This window comes from Trichomycterus rosablanca, chromosome 18 (genome assembly GCF_030014385.1).
Source record: "Trichomycterus rosablanca isolate fTriRos1 chromosome 18, fTriRos1.hap1, whole genome shotgun sequence".
Lineage (NCBI taxonomy): Eukaryota > Metazoa > Chordata > Actinopteri > Siluriformes > Trichomycteridae > Trichomycterus > Trichomycterus rosablanca.
In genome coordinates this window covers 18,188,857-18,207,833 of record NC_086005.1, presented here as the reverse complement: position 1 = coordinate 18,207,833, position 18,977 = coordinate 18,188,857, and the positions used below count along the sequence as shown (strand labels likewise).

Genomic DNA, 18,977 nt, shown 5'->3' with positions numbered 1-18,977 from the left:
GTGTAGTGAAGGGTAACAGAGAAAACATTTTTACTGCCACTTTGGGGGGTGTAGTCCTATTTTACAGGACTATGTTTAAGCACGTCACTTACCCCAGTGCTGACCAGAGACAGCATAATTCTCTCATTCAGTGCCAAAGTCTCACCCTGCTTCATTTTAATCCGCTTTTTGTCCAAACACTTCATAGCATACCTGCGGTGCAGCAATAGATAAAATATGTGTACAAATGCTTTCATACATCATCAGCTGTGGTCCATTCAAAAGTGTGTAGAATTTGATCACATACTTTCTAAAACATGCCCCTATTTAAGCCACAAAACAAGTATCTCCAAACTTATTTCAGTAAAGATAGTTTAACATCACAAGGCTTTATTGGTCAAGTTCATGACCATTTTAAAATTCTCTTTAAAAGCTACACCCTCCACTATGAGAATTCTAAAGGGTTTTACTCAGTTGTGGTTAAAACAAGAACAATTTTCATGTATTTTGCTTTTAAAAAGCATTGATATTGAAGTAAATACCACTAAGTTTAACATTTAAAGAGCTTCAGAATAGACCACATCTACATACATACTTTAAATTTTAAGAGTTTATTTTGTTTACTTACATCTTTCCCGTGTCTGCTTTCCTGCAGCCATACACTTCTCCAAACCCCCCTCTACCAATAATCCGATGAACACTAAAATCATTCATCGTTAACTACAGAAGAAAAATGCAATATTTTAACACAAGATGCAAGAAAATGGGAAAAAAATATTGTTTACAAGCGGAATCTTATCTAAGATCTAAATCTTCTGCAGGCACATAACAGCGACATTCAGCATGTGTGGCATCATAGTAAAAAAGTGCAGGTGCTAGACTGGCCTGGTCGCTAAAAACATAAGTTTGTCAAGACTAACAAGATTAGGGGTTTTAGATAACCTTTCTACACAGTGCTCATAGCCCTTCCAAGTGCACACTTTGGTGACGCTGTAGAGAAGAAGACTTAATGTAAAATCATCGATTCTAAATGAAGTTCTAATGGCACAAAAGATATTTGCTTCTCCATCCCTGGACTGTAATGCAATTGATGACCAAGATTTGTATTTCCTATATAAAAAACTTTATTTTCCACTTATGTCATAACTTCCTTTTACTTGCTTCATGTAAGCTGCTTCAGAGATTAAACTCACATGGATATTTAGCTCTACATTCTTCCACTGGCAGAAACGAGTGAACTTATCACTAAAAGAAAGAAAAACAGAAAAAACGTGACAAGGCAACAGGAAAATCAAGGTTTGTATTTCAATAATACAACAGTAAAGAACAGCATGTTTTTAGTCACACCTTTCGATGAACTTTTCAAAGATCTTCCCTCGCAAACTGTCACAAATTTCCACAATGTATGGCTGTAATACAGAAAATATCAATTATGTACATGAGGGGCTTGTATGATACAGTGGATTCAGGAAGTATTCAGACCTATTTAATTTTGTGCACTTTATTGTGTTAAGCATTTCATTTTAAATGGATACTGTTCCTTATCAATTTACACTTTATCACCCACGATAAAGAGGTAAAAAAAGTTTCAAACAAATAATTTTGAATCAAAAATTAAAATATTTCACAAAAGTATTCAGGCCCTTTGCTGTGTCACTACAAATGTGCTCAGGTGCATCCTGTTTGCTGTAATGATTGGACATAGTTGTAAAAAGCACACACCTGCATCTATAGGGGGCCACAATTGTCAAAACAAAAACTACAGGGAACTGTCTGTGAACCTGTACCAAACTGCGCCAAGGCGTATATCATGACAAGAATATAAAATAATATCTAATGCTCTGACTGTTTCCAGTCCTAAATTTTAGAAGTTTGGTACAACCTTTGCAGAGTTGGCCATCTGAAAAAAGTGACTATCTAGACTAGAAAGGCCTTGGTCAGCTAAGAAGAAAAGAACCCAACAATCATTCTTAAAGACTTCTAAAAGTATCTGGAAAACTTTGTGGTCAAGCAAGAACTCCTTTTATTTAGTAGTTGACAAAGAAAAGAAATTAAAAGGCAGGTAGAAGCAATGTGTCAGTTGAATATGCATTTCCTTGTACGTTTATTGGAGATGCTGCAACCATTTGTCAAAACTGGTGAAACTTGGTGGTGGCAACAGTTCACCCTTTAACAGAACAATGACCCAAAGCATGCAGCAAAAACAAGACTGGAGTGGCAAGTCTAAGAATGCCCTTAGGTGGCCTAGCCAAAGCCTGAAAAGTTAGCCCCAACAAACATCTGTGGAAAGACCTCAAAATGGCTGTTCAAAGATGATTGTCATCCAGTTTAACAAAACTAATATATAATATATATATTATATTTAACAAAACATGAGGATCTGTCATAACAAATGGGATAAACTGTCCAAATCCAGGTGTGCAAAGTTTGTACAGACATATCCAAAAGTAATTGCAGCTGAAATAGTTGCCAAATGAGCTTCTACAAAGTATTAAATAAAGCATCTGAATATTTGGTGTGAATAACATTTTAGTTTTGGATTTAAAAATATTTAAAAAATATGTTTTACTTTATCATTATGGGTGATGGGTGTGGTAAATGTATTGTGATAGGTAAAAATAGTATTTTTATCTATTTAAGATCGAATCCATAACTCAGTGTGCAAAAAAGTTAAAAGGACTGAATACTTCATAAATCCGGTGTATTTTATTAGGCTAAGCATTACTGTAGACTTACCATTACACTTATAAAGCAATTGTTGTTTTGAGTTTTGTGCAACATACTGGAAAAATTACCATTAATTATACCAAAATTATAAGATGTATTTGCAGCTGCAAAAATTCCTATTTTCAATAGTATAATGAAAGGTTTATTATTCTGTTTATATTGTAAAAATCAGTTTATTAATATCATAAGTAAATGCCACATAATTTACTGACCAAGAAGCTTAACCAAGTAATCTTTGTAAACCTTAGGAAAGCTGCTTAAAAACTGAAAACCTTGTGTTCAAGCAAGGGCTTCTTTCATTTGCTTGAACCCTCTATCATTTAATTACTAGCATCTTTGCTCACTGACCACTGCCCAGTTATTACAATATATCGAATAATGCTAATTTCATGCTTATTTACAAACATTTTACAAACGTTTTACGTGAGCCACTACTGGTAACTATTATGGTCAGCAGTCTACTGAAATGCTTAGCCTGATGATTCAATGCAAAATACACTGCCCAAAAAATTACGGGAACACTTAATCATCAAAGTAAGTTAGTTAAACTTCAGGGATATTAATCTGCCCAGTTAGGAAGCATAAGCAATTGTGAATTAAGTTTACCTGCTTTGGTGCAAATGAAAGTGACAACAGGTGCACCGGAGAGGCAACAGCAAGACAACCCCCGAAAAGGAAATGGTGGCAAGTGGTATCCTTCCTGACTGATTCTTCTCTAGTTTTGCTTTTTGCTAGTGTCCTTGTACTGGTAGCATTAGGCGGTACCTGCAGACCTTTCTGGTTGCACAGGTAGTCCAACTCCTCCAGGATGCCACATCCATACATGCTGTCGCAAGAAGGTTCGTCTAGAGCATGGAGGAGATACCAGGACACAGGCCATTACAGGGCCGTAGAAGGGCATCAACCCAGCAGCAGGACCGGTATCTGCTCCTTTGCGCGAGGAGGAACAGGAGGAGCACTGCCATAGCCCTACAAAGTGACCTACAGTGGGCTACTGGTGTGCATGTTTCTGAACAAACTGTCAGAAACAGACTCCATGAGGGTGGCATGAGAACCCGACGTCCTCTAGTGGGACCTGTACTCACAGCCCAGCACTGTGCAGGTCGATTGGCATTTGTCAGAGAACACCAGAATTGGCAGGTCAGGTCCACCATTGGCACCCCATTCTCTTCACAGATGAGAGCAGGTTCACACTGAGCATGTGACAGACATGAAAGAGTCTTAAGATGCCGTTAAACTTTATGCTGCCTGCAACATCATCCAGCATGACCGTTTTGGTGGTGGGTTAGTGATGGTCTGGGAAAGCATATCCCTGAAGGGTCACACAAACCTCCACGTGATAGCCAGAGGTACCCTGAATGCTGTTAGGTACCGAGATGAAATGCAGTGAGCCCTGGGCTCCTCCTAGTGAAGGACGATGCCCGTCTAGCGTGTTTAGGCAGTTCCTGGACAATGAAGGAATTGATGCAATTGACTGGCCCTCACGTTCTCCAGACCTGAATCCAATTGAGAACCTCTGGGACTTTATGTATCAGTGCATCCGACGTCACCAAATCACGCCACAGACTGTCCAGGAGCTCACTGATGCTCTGATCCAGGTATGGGAGGACATCACCCCAGGACACCATTCGCTACCTCATAAGAAGCATACCCAGACATTGCTGGGAGTGCATATAGGCACGTGGGGGCCATGCACACTACTGAGTAACATTATGAGTTGCCGTGATGAAATTCACTAAAATTGGATGAGCCTATGATTTCAATGTTTTACTTTGGGATTGATGATTTTGGTTTCCATTGACTGTTACGTCATTTTGTTCTTAACTAATTAAACAACTTATATCAGTAAAAAATTTCAACTTCAATGTTTCGTTCATCAAGATCCGATGTGTGATTTTAGTGTTCCCTTTTTTTTTTTTTTTTTTGAACATTGTAAATATTAAATAGGAAAAGTTTAAAATATTAAACACTTATCAAAGCATTTTAAACATATGTATTTATTAAATCAAATGCAAATTTTAAAATAAATAAATGATTAAAAGAGCAACATTTATTAAGACAACTTTAAAAGCTCTGATCACTTCCTTTATCCATTATAATAATTCAGGGTTTATTATCAGTCACTTACCTGGAAGAGGGATGGGGGCACCTGTTTCTTAGCCAGGTGAGATTGAACATGGTCCACTGCATTTTTAGAGAAGGGCTGCAAGTCACAACCACATGTTAGGCATATACTCGAAGCAAGTTATCACAATCTTTGTAGAAGATATTAAATAACCACTTATTTTTTTATTCACAGATTACCTTACCTTCCATGTTATAATTTAAAATAAAACCTAAAGCTATATTAAATGGGTTTATTTACTTTGATTATGCAACCACGTTTTTAATTAGGCCATATGGTTTTTGCAAGGTTTATGTTGTCATTTAGCTATGTGTTCAGTCCTTTCTTGCTTATCATGCATATAAATCTAAAAGCAAACTTGTTCCATGAATCTGAGTTATCAATCAAGCTATTATTGGTTGTCTACTAACAAGCCTAGTAGATAGTAAGTTTATACTATATGACTTATCCTTGATCATTATAACATGCTGGAAAACATGATCAGCATAGTTGCTGCATAGTTTTCTAGGATGTTTAATGAGATAGTCAGATGACAAACAATGCCAAGGTCTTACATGTGAACATGACAGAAGCTCCTTCATTATGTAGCCATCATAAATCTGCCGACTACGACTTAGTCTTTCCTCCTCCGAGTCCAGCTTTTCATATTCTTTAATCTGAAGATACAAAACAACAATGTTTTGTTAAAAAAGCATGCTCCTTAATCTGACACACCAACATCTTTTCATTAGTGCTAAACAATCACAGAATCAAGCCCACTTGTCTTAAAATGTGGAATTGTGAAAAGGAGTGAGGTAACACTTTAATTAATTATGAAATTGAACTTTGTTAAGGACCAAATAAGAAAAAGAGGAAATAACTGAACTTACACATACCTCTTCATAAAATTTAAGCTGAGGAACAGCTTCATCTATCTCATTCATACAAAAATCCTTGAATAAAAGAAACCCTGAGAATATAAAAGAACAAGAAGATAATATTGAAACAAGTTGGGAAATGTGCGATAATTAAATTAGTAACCGTTACTTTAAGAAATATAATTACATATATTTAAGGTGCAAACACATGGATATAAAGAGCTTTGACTTGACATGGCACAATAAACAAATGATCTCTGCACTTATCTGATCGTGCAAGAGCAACAAGAATGGAGTTTATTATTAGAGCAATGATTATTTCCTGCTCAGAAACATTACAACCAAGAATAGAAAACAAATGACAATATGAACATGTCAGGCAACCCACAATAAATGTACCAAACAATAATAAAATATATAAAAGGCTACACACTGACAACTCCTTTCTTTGTAATTACAACAAGAACTCCAGGAACTGCATTATTTGGAGCCTTTGATGATCGATAATTTGAATACTAAAAATTCAGACACAGGATATGTAATTCAAAGTAAGTCAGGTAACGTGTAATGGAATGCAATTTGGTTGCCCTCTGTAATCCATCTTTATTTTGGATAGGGATAAAGAACAGAGACTAAACCAGCATACACTATAAACGAAAAGTAGAAGAACAACAATAATGCACACTAAGATTAGTCACTATTGAGAAGATTACCCCTAATCAGGAGAGAAGCCACTCATCTAAATCAGCAAATCCTCCATCAGATGACTGCCTTGACCTTTTGCTTAAGCAGCCGCCCTTCCTTAGAACCCTGACTGCTGCACTTTAACAATACTCCAGGGCTAGCCGCCGATTGTTTGCTCTTTAGCGTAACATTTGCCGAACTCGCAAGTTCTTAAAGAACGTCGGTGTTCACATAATGGTGATGTGGTGTTTCTCTTGTGAGAAGCACAGGGAGGGAGAAATGGCCTGTGTCTCATTGTTCCTGTAGCAACAACAATAACTCTGCAGTAAAAAAAACATGAAAATGCAACAGATTCTGCGAATTCAGCACTATTCATTTCCACCATGTTTTGACAAGCAGCATTATTATTTTTAGACACAATAAAAAATTTTACATATGAACAACAGTCATGAAGTGCTTTCTTATGTATGTTTATAATCCAAAGCATAAAGAGACAGGGCTTGATGTACAGATAATGTAGGCCTAAAGTTATGACAGCATCCTTTGATGAGAAAACCTGGTTTATGTATTTCTATACTTGCATATATAACCCAAAATTATTTTTTTTAAATTATATATTGTAGGTTTCCCTAGAAACTTGCTAAACAGGTTTGCCTGTTAAAACACAAATATTAGACAAAGCTTCTGTATTATAAGTGTGGTACTAAATGCTTGAATGATTGAATGCATAAAGCAGCAGCAGCATAAAAATGTTTAGTTACAACATTATTTTTATTTTACTTAATGTTATAGTGTAAATAAAAATGTAATAAAAGTATAATAAATTTTTTGGGCGACCCTTAAATTTAGAGTTTCACTGACAGGCTGACTATAAAAGAAAGACTAATTAAAAGTGGCAAGCTTCCGGATCAAGTTGTACAACCTGTGGTATTAAAGAAAGCTGATTACTTAAAATAGGTGGTTAACTCCAGATATACTTGGATCGGAATGGAATTTCTTATATTGGCCTCTCATCCACATGAAACGTGTAATTGACAACCTAGCTTTCAAAAGCAAATGTGTTGTATCATGAGAACCCACTCTCTTGGTAAGGTCATAGTCTCCCATGGCTTATCTTACCACTCTTATGCAGATGAGATATCTCACTATAGATGTCAGTTCATAATCTAAAACTTAATCCCAGCAAGATCAATCTCCAACCCAGGACCTAGTCATCTCTCTTGATGGCTCCCAGATCAGACCATCCGATAATGTACGGAACCTTGGTGTTGTCCTGGATAACCAGCTGACCTTCTCTTTTCATGTAGCCAACATGACAAGATTGTGCCGATTCCTCCTCTATGACATCAAGAAGACTTGTCCATTTCTCTCCATGGAGGCCACTCACATTCTTGTCCAGACACTTGTAATCTCATGGTTGGACTACTGCAACTCCACTATTAGTCCACTATTAAACCCTTACAACTCAACCAAAATGCAGCTGCTCAGCTGATTTTTAACCAAACACTGCCACATCACCCCATTACTAGTCTTGCTTGACTTGATCCTCCACCCAAAACTCAAGGAAGACAGGCATTAAAGCTCTTCTCTGTATTTATTTCTTGCATTTAAAAAATTGGACTTCAATGCTGTAAACCTACTTTCGTCCTTTGTTGGCTTAGAACCACTGGGCAATGTGAAACACTGGGATCAAAAATCCAAAACCCACTTAATGGTTCCCAGACCAGCCAAGTTCACGGGAGGAGTTGACCTTGATATGCTATCCACACTTTACAAGCTCAACTTCAGTTTCTGAGGATGGTATATGTACATTTGGTAACAAACTATTTCAGTGGCAACAATCAATGCCTATAAAAAGTGAACCTATAAAAGTGACCAGACAAAAACCAATGACCTTTGAAGGTAATGCTGCAACAACACAAAATAAAAAGAATACCAAACTGACTGAAATATTCCTCTTCTACCCCACCAGTTCCATTTGTAAATTGGTCATTGCTGCACTGCTGGACTTGTGCTAAAACCCACACATTATATGAAATTCTAGTGGGATCACCAAGGTTTTTTGATGATCTATAAGTCTTATTTAATTTCTTTTTTAATTTGACTACTGAGTAATAATATTTAAGTTAGCATTTTACAAAATCTTTTCAAGCAACCAACTTTGCAAAAAGTCTTCCTGGTATTTATTATTTTTGCTCACAATGCCTGACACTGTGTCACTGCTAAAATTAGAATATTTCTTGCTCAGAAAAAAAGAGAAGTAATGTCACAACACTTTTCCACTTAGGCTGGGTACATTTGCCAAACTGTACAGGCAATTTTAAGTTTGTTTAATCCTAACCAGAATTAACATATCAACAGATCAATGCTAACGGTATATTGTTTATTGTATTGTTCTAACCCTTTGACTGTTCAAGGTCTACCAGTCAAACTAAACATAAAAGCTAATCAAAGTTAAACATTTTTCTTTAGTCCCACCACACTCTGGAGTATTTTACTTATCATAAATGCCCCTTTTGTTGTTTCTTATTACAATTATGTTTTGTATAAAATTTAAGCAATTGAAGGTGAAGAGCATTGCTCAGAGGCGCAAAAGTGGCAACTTCTTGGTGGTGGGGCCTGAACCGTACATTTAGCATGATTAGCATGATACATTTAGTTTTTCATGCAATGCTGCCTGAAAGCTCAAAAGTCACAAACATTCAACAGGGGCTGTTGCCCTACACAGAATAAGATCTCTCCAGATTCCCCAAGTCCTTTTACAGTATTATGAACAGTAGATGATAAGAGACTATGTATTTTGCAATCTTGCACTTAGAAATGTTTTTTTTTAACTATTCCTCTACTAAAGTTTGGCACAAAATGGTTGGATTAGATGGATGCTTTTATTTACATTTATGGCATTTAGCATATGCCATAATCTAAAGCAACTTAATGTTGTGGCTAATAGAAGTAATAGAGAATTAAGGGTTTTGCTAAGGAGAAAACCAGTGGCAACTTGGTGGTGGTGGGGATCAAACCTTTTAATTACTAAAAACTGAAGTGCTGTGTAAGGCTTATGAAAAAACATATGACAGTTGTGATCCACCATTTCTGTCTGTGATATCTTTCCTGCTCCCTTCTTTCCCTTCTGTGTTATCTCCTTGGTACTCGCCTCCTTTAACACCAAAGCCTATCCCAGCTCAAGTCTAATTCACTTCCGGGCAACTACTACACAGAGCTGTCTTTTGTTTACAGTGAGGATCATATTTCATGCATTCTAGATGCAGATCACATACAGAAGAAAATTTGTAAAACATGGTACAAGATTGCATGCAGAAGAAGAAATATTGTAAAAAAATGGTAAACCACTGCACACAGAAAAAGAAATTTTGTAAAACATGGTAAGACAAATGTTGTAACATTGGCAATAGTCACAGGCATGCATAAGAGCCATTACACAATGCCTAAAATTAGAGATGTACCGATCGGGCTTTTTGACGCCGATTTCGATCTCCGATTTCTTTTCAGAGCGATCGGCCGATAGCCGATTCCGATGGGGGGTTTCAACCTGTGGTTCGCGAGTGCCTGACCAGGGGGTGTGGCGGCATTGTGAGATTTTTTTACTTCTAAAACTAAAGCAATTCATTTTTCACCCACGGGAGACATATCTCATTAGTCTAACTGACCCACACACACAGGTTAGCTGTTATCCAGTTCAGTCTGAAAAAACCTTAAAAATAGGACGAACAGTGAAGATAAACCGGTGTCAGAAGCATTGACGTGTGTGTGTGCCTTTAAGAGAGACGCTCTGTTCACAGTATCGACATAAGTGATTCATGATTCATTTTATGCGAAGCGTAAGTTTCTCTTCTCAGTTATCTCTGTGTTTACTGTTATTAATTAATGTCATGGTTTTAAATAAACACCAGCTACTACAGAACATTTTGTGTGACTCTCTTACATTAAAAAGCTCAATTAAACTGCTATTACCACAAATCTGTAACCGAGTCAGACTCGTTCCGTCTGTGGAGCTAAAAGTTTTCTGTCAGTCAGAGCAGATGATCCTGGACTATGTATGATGCACAACGTTAATTATGTTATTTTAGGTCGTGAAGAGCTTTCACCATGGTTTCTGTACGATGGTTGATGAATGGTGATGTGATGGTTGGTGCTTTGTAGCTCAAAGTCTGGATCAATCCACCGAGCTGTTAAGCTTAACATGGTCTTTATATATCACACGATCGGATCGGCTACATTTGGGAAATATCGCTGATCGCCGATAGCATATTTTGATTAAAAATCGGCCGATATCGATTTATAGCCGATCGATCGTTCCATCTCTACAAATCTGTACAAATATTATTTAAAATTCTCCACAACAATATAAAAGCATTTAGTATTCACAAGAACACATTTAAATATAAACACACTGATTAGGTGATGCTTGATTGCGCGCTAGTGTACATCATAAGCAAAGACAACAAAAAGGACTTTTACTTTTCTGAACAGTTCAGACTTAAGAAACTGCAGGAATCTTAAGACATGCTAAATACAGATAGGTCAGAACTACAGATAGGTCAGAACAATGAACCTGACACCCTACAACTGAAGTTTTTTTATTATCTAGACATCTTTAGAGCACTATACATGAAATGCTAAACAAATCAGTAGGCTGACCTTTTAGTTCCAGCCATCAGAATTTTTGTTTGGTTTATTTTTTTATTTTATTTGTATTTGCCTTACAGTCAAGAGACTTGCGGGCTGCTAAACACCTTTATAAAACTTGCCCAACCAATCAACCAGAAAAACAAACTTTACTGGCTTTCCCATCATTGTTATGTGTTATCTGTTGATTTTAGGTGCAACACATGTGTTGCAGGTTTGTTGTGAATAATGTGACATTCTTGCAATCCCGGTGGCATGAGCAGCATGGAGTCACACAACAACAAATGCCCGCTAAAGAAAAGGAACACAAGGGTCTGGCATTACAAGAGATAAAGTGTCTCAACTGCGCACAAGATCTGCACCTTGGCAATAGAGCAATGACATTTTGGCCAGCATATTTGTTTTAATTATTTTTCTTTATTTTTTAACTCAAATTGTTGAGGAACACTTTTTAGTTAAAGTTACTCAAAGGAAATCATGCAGTACGGTTTAAAGCAGTGTCCCAGCTTTTACACCCTTATAATGTAAATCAGACTGATCATTAATACATTACAAAAATGCTTACTTTTAGGTTACTCTTTGAAACAGAGCCATCAGGAGGCAGGGCTTAAACCAAGCCTGTAGGCCAGGCCTATACATGTAAATGAAGAACCAATGCATTCTTTAACTAGCTCCATGGATTAAATTGAAGCTAATGAATTTAGCACTCAATTACTTGTAATTGACATTAACATCTTAGCATAGTGATCATTTATTTACAGAGCTCGTAGACACAAACACTATTTTTAATATGGTATTTAAAAAAGCAACAAAAAAGTAACACAATCAAAACCAGACTAAAAGTTTCAGTTTAAGCAAGTTTAAAGGTGAGCAGTATCAACAGATTAGGCACTAATGCAATATGATTTTTTAGTAGTTCAGCTGTTTGCAACATCTGGTGTTTAAACAAGGAAATTACATTAGATGGCATAACTTATTGAGCTTTGATCTAATACACTTGACAGTAAATGTCAATTTGTCGGACTACAGTGCATATTTACACACCAACACTATTTTATAATTGTTTTAATACATATAGTACTCTTTAAGGTACTTGAAATTCTTATTTTATACTTGCTTTTTAAAAAAAATTTCAGTACATACACAGTAAAGTCCCAGCAACTTTTGTACTTCATGTAAGATAAAGCAATTCTGTCATTTATACCACTGGATATCCACACAATAAATACAGGAATGCAAGTTAAGAAAAAGGCAAGAAACAAACACATCTTTACTACAGGATGCAACACACAACCACCCACACACTCATTGGGAACATGAATATGAATAAATATGAGTAAATTACCCCACAGTCTATTGGCTATAGAGAAAAAAACATTAGGTATTCGTTAGGGAGATTTACATGGTCTCTCTAAGCATACATTTAAATTATCATTGTAAATACAACTGCAGATAATGCATTCATATTATTAAAGGATTTTGTAACAGAGGAGAGAGAACACAAAACTTCAGCATAAACACACAAGTGTCAGTTATTTTGGGTCTGATTTTTATCACTCCTGCCCACACAATCCCTTCCTTTCAGTTTTACTCTGCTTCACACTTACACTTCCCCTTGCACACTTTCAATAGTACTGGCTAAGAGAGTAAGCATATATGCAAGAAAACACAAAATAAATAATCATTTAACACATCTCTAGACCTGCTCAAGCTAGCTAAACGTTAAAGTAAACCTACTCTAAACATGGCTTTGTTCTGGGTTTCAGTAGTGGCTTCCACACAAACAGTAGGTCATGACTTCAAGCATGATGAATATGACAATTGCTTCTTAAGTTTGTCTTAAATCAGCAAGACAAACATCGTACAAATTCTACAAAGCTACACTGTCATACTACATTTGTACGGCCTAGAGCCTCCCCTGTGCAAATAAAAATACATTTAAGGTTACAGGATGTGCACCGTTTATTTTCTAGCTCAATATGATACTGTTGACTACAGAGATAACTATTAACTGAAATGTAGAGATTCTGGTTGTTACAGTTAAATTCCATCACAGGTAAAGAATGTTTAACTGGAGTGGATAAAATGTATATAGTCAGTGTACTAAATTTAAAGGTTAAAAATAAAAATATATTTTCAGCTAGTTATACTCCTGAACTATAATGCTCCACCATTTTAGTTACTTTTGTTCTAATTGCTACTGTAGTGAACCCACACAAAGACTATCACATCTGTATGTAGATAGATATATAGATATATATCCTTTATTTGTCATATATACAGTGTATCACAAAAGTGAGTACACCCCTCACATTTCTGCAGATATTTAAGTATATCTTTTCATGGGACAACACTGACAAAATGACACTTTGACACAATGAAAAGTAGTCTGTGTGCAGCTTATATAACAGTGTAAATTTATTCTTCCCTCAAAATAACTCAATATACAGCCATTAATGTCTAAACCACCGGCAACAAAAGTGAGTACACCCCTAAGAGACTACACCCCTAAATGTCCAAATTGAGCACTGCTTGTCATTTTCCCTCCAAAATGTCATGTGACTCGTTAGTGTTACTAGGTCTCAGGTGTGCATAGGGAGCAGGTGCGTTCAATTTAGTAGTACAGCTCTCACACTCTCTCATACTGGTCACTGAAAGTTCCAACATGGCACCTCATGGCAAAGAACTCTCTGAGGATCTTAAAAGACGAATTGTTGCGCTACATGAAGATGGCCAAGGCTACAAGAAGATTGCCAACACCCTGAAACTGAGCTGCAGCACAGTGGCCAAGATCATCCAGCGTTTTAAAAGAGCAGGGTCCACTCAGAACAGACCTCGCGTCGGTCGTCCAAAGAAGCTGAGTGCACGTGCTCAGCATCACATCCAACTGCTGTCTTTGAAAGATAGGCGCAGGAGTGCTGTCAGCATTGCTGCAGAGATTGAAAAGGTGGGGGGTCAGCCTGTCAGTGCTCAGACCATACGCCGCACACTACATCAAATTGGTCTGCATGGCCGTCACCCCAGAAGGAAGCCTCTTCTGAAGTCTCTACACAAGAAAGCCCGCAAACAGTTTGCTGAAGACATGTCAACAAAGGACATGGATTACTGGAACCATGTCCTATGGTCTGATGAGACCAAGATTAATTTGTTTGGTTCAGATGGTCTCGAGCATGTGTGGCGGCAATCAGGTGAGGAGTACAAAGATAAGTGTGTCATGCCTACAGTCAAGCATGGTGGTGGGAATGCCATGGTCTGGGGCTGCATGAGTGCAGCAGGTGTTGGGGAGTTACATTTCATTGAGGGACACATGAACTCCAATATGTACTGTGAAATACTGAAGCAGAGCATGATCCCCTCCCTCCGGAAACTGGGTCGCAGGGCAGTGTTCCAGCATGATAATGACCCCAAACACACCTCTAAGACGACCACTGCTTTATTGAAGAGGCTGAGGGTAAAGGTGATGGACTGGCCAAGCATGTCTCCAGACCTAAACCCAATAGAACATCTTTGGGGCATCCTCAAGCGGAAGGTGGAGGAGCGCAAAGTCTCGAATATCCGCCAGCTCCGTGATGTCGTCATGGAGGAGTGGAAAAGCATTCCAGTGGCAACCTGTGAAGCTCTGGTAAACTCCATGCCCAGGAGAGTTAAGGCAGTTCTGGGAAATAATGGTGGCCACACAAAATATTGACACTTCAGGAACTTTCACTAAGGGGTGTACTCACTTTTGTTGCCGGTGGTTTAGACATTAATGGCTGTATATTGAGTTATTTTGAGGGAAGAATAAATTTACACTGTTATATAAGCTGCACACAGACTACTTTTCATTGTGTCAAAGTTTCATTTTGTCAGTGTTGTCCCATGAAAAGATATACTTAAATATCTGCAGAAATGTGAGGGGTGTACTCACTTCTGTGATACACTGTACATATACAGGTGTACAGTACAATGAAATTCTTTCTTCGCATATCCTAGCTTGTTTGGAAGCCCCTGGAGCAGACAGGGTTAAGGGCCTTGCTCAAGGACCCAAACAGTGGCTGTATAGTAGAGCCTGGATTTGAACCGCCAATCTTCCGGTTAATAGCCCAAAGCTCTACCCACTAGGCTACCACTGTCCCTGATCGACCTGTAGATAGCACCGATCAACCTGTAGATAGCACAGAGCTGGGAATCCCAGCAATGGTGAGCTAGCGAGAGTTACCACTGCAGCACCCGAGCGCCCAAGAGCAACATAGTTTTAAACCTAATAAATTAGCAACTGACTGCAAAACAATTAGGGGCATTTTTACAGGATTTTAGCCACCAGTCCTTTATCAGTCAAGCAAGTTTTATTTATAAGTTTTATTTGTAGCAAAATTAGTTATTGAAGAGTAGGGATATTACAAATTAACTAAAAACTGACAAAAATATTTGGGAAATGCTGTCAGTTAGCAACACAGCTTGATTAAGCTGAGGCTTGATTCAAATTTAAAGTGGAGCTATAGAATGGTGTGGTACAGAGTGCGCAGAAGTGGTGTTAAATTCTGAGCTACCCTCACCCACCCTCAACATTTCTGTTTATAAAGTCATCCAAATAGTATGCTGTATTTTTACCTGAGCATATTTTGTTCAGTTGTACTACTTGAATAATAATGAAAATACACTGCCTGGCCAAAAAAAAAAGGTCACCACCTGGATTTAACTAAGCAAATAGGTAAGAGCCTCCCATTGGATAATTACTGCATGGGTGATTATGTTTCAGCTGGCAACAAGTTGTTTAACCTTAACTGATTCAGTGAGTAGCTTTTTATTTGTTAAACAACCACAGTAAGACACATCCTGTGGTCGTGGAAAATATGTTAATCAAATTATTAGCATGCATCAAGCAGAGAAAACATCTAAGGAGATTGCTGAACCTACTAAAATCGGGTTAAGAACTGTCCAACGCATTATTAAAAAGTGGAAGGACAGTGGGGAAACATCATCTTTGAGGAATGAATGTGGTCGAAATTTTTTTTTGAAAGATCGTGATCGGCGATCACTTAAACGTTTGGTGAAATCAAATCATAGAAAATCTACAGTAGAACTCAGGGAGATGTTTAATAGTAAAAGTAAGAGCATTTCCACACGCACAATGCGAAAGGAACTCAAGGGATTGGGACTAAACAGCTGTGTAGCCTTAAGAAAACCACTTGTCAGTGAGGCTAACCGGCAAAAACGGCTTCAATTTGCTAGGGAGCATAAAGATTGGACTCTGGAGCAATGGAAGAAGGTCATGTGGTCTGATGAGTCCAGATTTACCCTGTTCCAGAGTGATTGGCGCATCAGGGTAAGAAGAGAGGCGGCTGAAGTGATGCACCCATCATGCCTAGTGCCTACCGTACAAGCCTGTGGGGTCAGTGCTATGATCTGGGGTTGCTGCAGTTGGTCAGGACTAGGTTCAGCAATGTGATGTGCCCAAAGAATGAGGTCAGCTGGCTACCTGAATATACTGAACGCCCAGGTTATTCCATCAAAGGATTTTTTCTTCCATATTCCAAGATGACAATGCCAGGATTCATCAGGTTCAAATTGTGAAAGAGTGGTTCAGAGAGCATGAGACATGAGCGTAATCAAAGCTAAAGGCGGTCCAACAAAATATTAGAGTGTGTGACCTTTTTTTTGGCCGGGCAGTGTATAACATATTAAAATCACAAAAGGAAAGCTGTTTTATGTCAGTATGGAGACAGACTACGTGTATGTATGTATTTTTGTGTGTGTGTATGTATGTATATATACACCGATGAGGCATAACATTAAAACCACCTCCTTGTTTCTACACTCACTGTCCATTTTATCTGCTCCACTTACCATATAGGAGAACTTTGTAGTTGTTCAATTACTAACTGTAGTCCATCTATTTGTCTATATACTTTTTTAACCTACTCTTACCTTTTTCTTCAATGGTCAGGACCCCCACAGGACCACTACAGAGTAGGTATTATTTGGGTGGTGGGTCATTCTCAGCACTGCAGTGACACTGACATGGTGGTGGTGTGTTAGTGTGTGTTGTGCTGGTATGAACGGATAAGAAACAGCAATGCTGATGGAGTTTTTAAACACCTCACTGTCACTGCTGGACTGAGAATAGTGCACCAACCAAAAACATCCAGCCAACAGCAACCCATGGGCAGCGTACTGTGACCACTGATGAAGGTCTAGAAGATGACCAACTCAAACAGCAGCAATAGATGAGCGATCGTTTCTGACTTTACATCTACAAGGTGGACCAACTAGGTAGGAGCGTCTAATAGGGTGGACAGTGAGTGGACACGGTATTTAAAAACTCCAGATGAATGAATCTTGGTGATGTGTTTCCTATCTGATGAGAAGCTATAAGCTTTCAATTACAATTAACCAGTTCATGACAGCGTTTAATACTCAACGTTGCAACTAAATTTTTAAATAAAGCTCAGAGGACTCAGACTAAGAAAGAAATAAGTTTAAGAGAGCAAAATTAGAATTAAGCAGATCACAACAGAGTAACTGACAAGAGGGGATTGTGCAATAAACAACCTGTTGCTACTGCTGCTCATAAACAACTTATTCTGTCCAAAAAAAAAAATAGCCACCCCTATCAGACTGATTAGCCTTGTCTACAGCAACTACAGAGCTACAGAAAGAAGTATGTTCCAAATAATGTTTATGTAAATGCCATGTAAATGTATGGCTTTACATAAACAAAGAGAACCAAGACAGAAAAAGAGAGTTTATCCTGACTGTTTAATTAATAATCTCAGTCCCAAAGCTATTAAAGGCATCTGGTGGATCATGGAACTGTCAATTTGCCATCATGCATAAACACACTGATCAATTTAAGGTCAAATGACCTGATCAATAACAAGGTTTTTAAAGCTGGTAATACTCTACCAGAAACACGCTCGTCTATCCAAGTTAAACATTTTAAATATGCATCTAGGAAGAGCAGCATGAATCATTAATAGCCACAGATGACTTAACACAATAAGTAGTGCCTGCTCGAGGAATGATGGGTGCTAAATGTAATTAATCAAAAGATCATCATGACTTGTATTTTAATGTACATATTCTCATTTTCAGCTCCCTTTTAAATGATCATTTAATTAATATTATTTTTTCAGTTACAAAGCAAACAAGGGATTTCGTCAGGGTTTCCATGGTAACCACAGTTGCTAAGCAACACAAAACTCCAACATCCATTCCAGAACTCTAACAGTTGGGAAAGTGAGGGAAACGTAAACGAAAGAGGAGGGGTGGCCAGAGCAAGCAATGTGAGTAAGAGTAAGCAGGAGTGCAGCTTCTCATCCACTTCTGGTCTTCTTTCCCTCTCTACCAATGCACTGTTGCCCAACATGCACAGCACTTTCTATAGACACAGTGCTAGTGTCAGAGCCAGGCTGAAACTGTTCCAAGCACCATTGCAAAAGAGGGCATTTTCTGCCAAAAAATCTTAACAACTAAATTCGATTGATGATGAGGGTGTCATTTTGTCCTCATGACAACAACTGAAACAATTTCAAGTAATAACAAGGAAAAAAAAAATTACAATAACAGTAAAAATAAATGGGGTTGGGGGTGGGTGAACAGTTATGCAAGTGGTTTTGCTAATGGCATCTGTTCGAGATAATTGCAAAGTTGACATAAGGGCTTTTTAACTCATGTCACATCAACACCACCATCCTCTCTTAATGTGAAAGCACACATAGTTTAAAAAATAAAACACGTTTGCATTAGATGAATTTGACATTAAAGTTAGTAAGCTGTTACTTCGACATGTTTGACAAATTTGGTTTATATTGATGCTACTATTCTGATTATTATAAAGGAGAAAGAGAGGAACAGAAGGCGTGGGAGTGGTGAGACAGCTTTATTGCTCTGGATGGAGAGAGGAAGTGAGCAGGCAACTGAAAGCAACCAGGGAAATGAAGGCTCAGGAAATGAGGCAGGAGCTGGTCTATTTGTAT

At 37.9% G+C, this 18,977-nt stretch overlaps 1 protein-coding gene across 2 annotated transcripts in view; it reads right to left on the bottom strand.

Annotated features, from left to right (window-relative positions):
* The window catches only part of grk3 (G protein-coupled receptor kinase 3), a 69,075-nt gene that overhangs the window by 26,694 nt on the left and 23,404 nt on the right, over positions 1 to 18,977 (bottom strand). For both annotated transcript variants that reach the window (XM_063013656.1, XM_063013657.1), the window contains 7 exons: positions 5,707 to 5,780; positions 5,386 to 5,487; positions 4,835 to 4,909; positions 1,327 to 1,388; positions 1,173 to 1,224; positions 608 to 699; positions 93 to 192 (listed from right to left, as the gene is read on the bottom strand). In XM_063013656.1, coding sequence (XP_062869726.1) covers positions 93 to 192; positions 608 to 699; positions 1,173 to 1,224; positions 1,327 to 1,388; positions 4,835 to 4,909; positions 5,386 to 5,487; positions 5,707 to 5,780 — 557 coding nt within the window. The remainder of the gene's footprint in view (positions 1 to 92; positions 193 to 607; positions 700 to 1,172; positions 1,225 to 1,326; positions 1,389 to 4,834; positions 4,910 to 5,385; positions 5,488 to 5,706; positions 5,781 to 18,977) is intronic.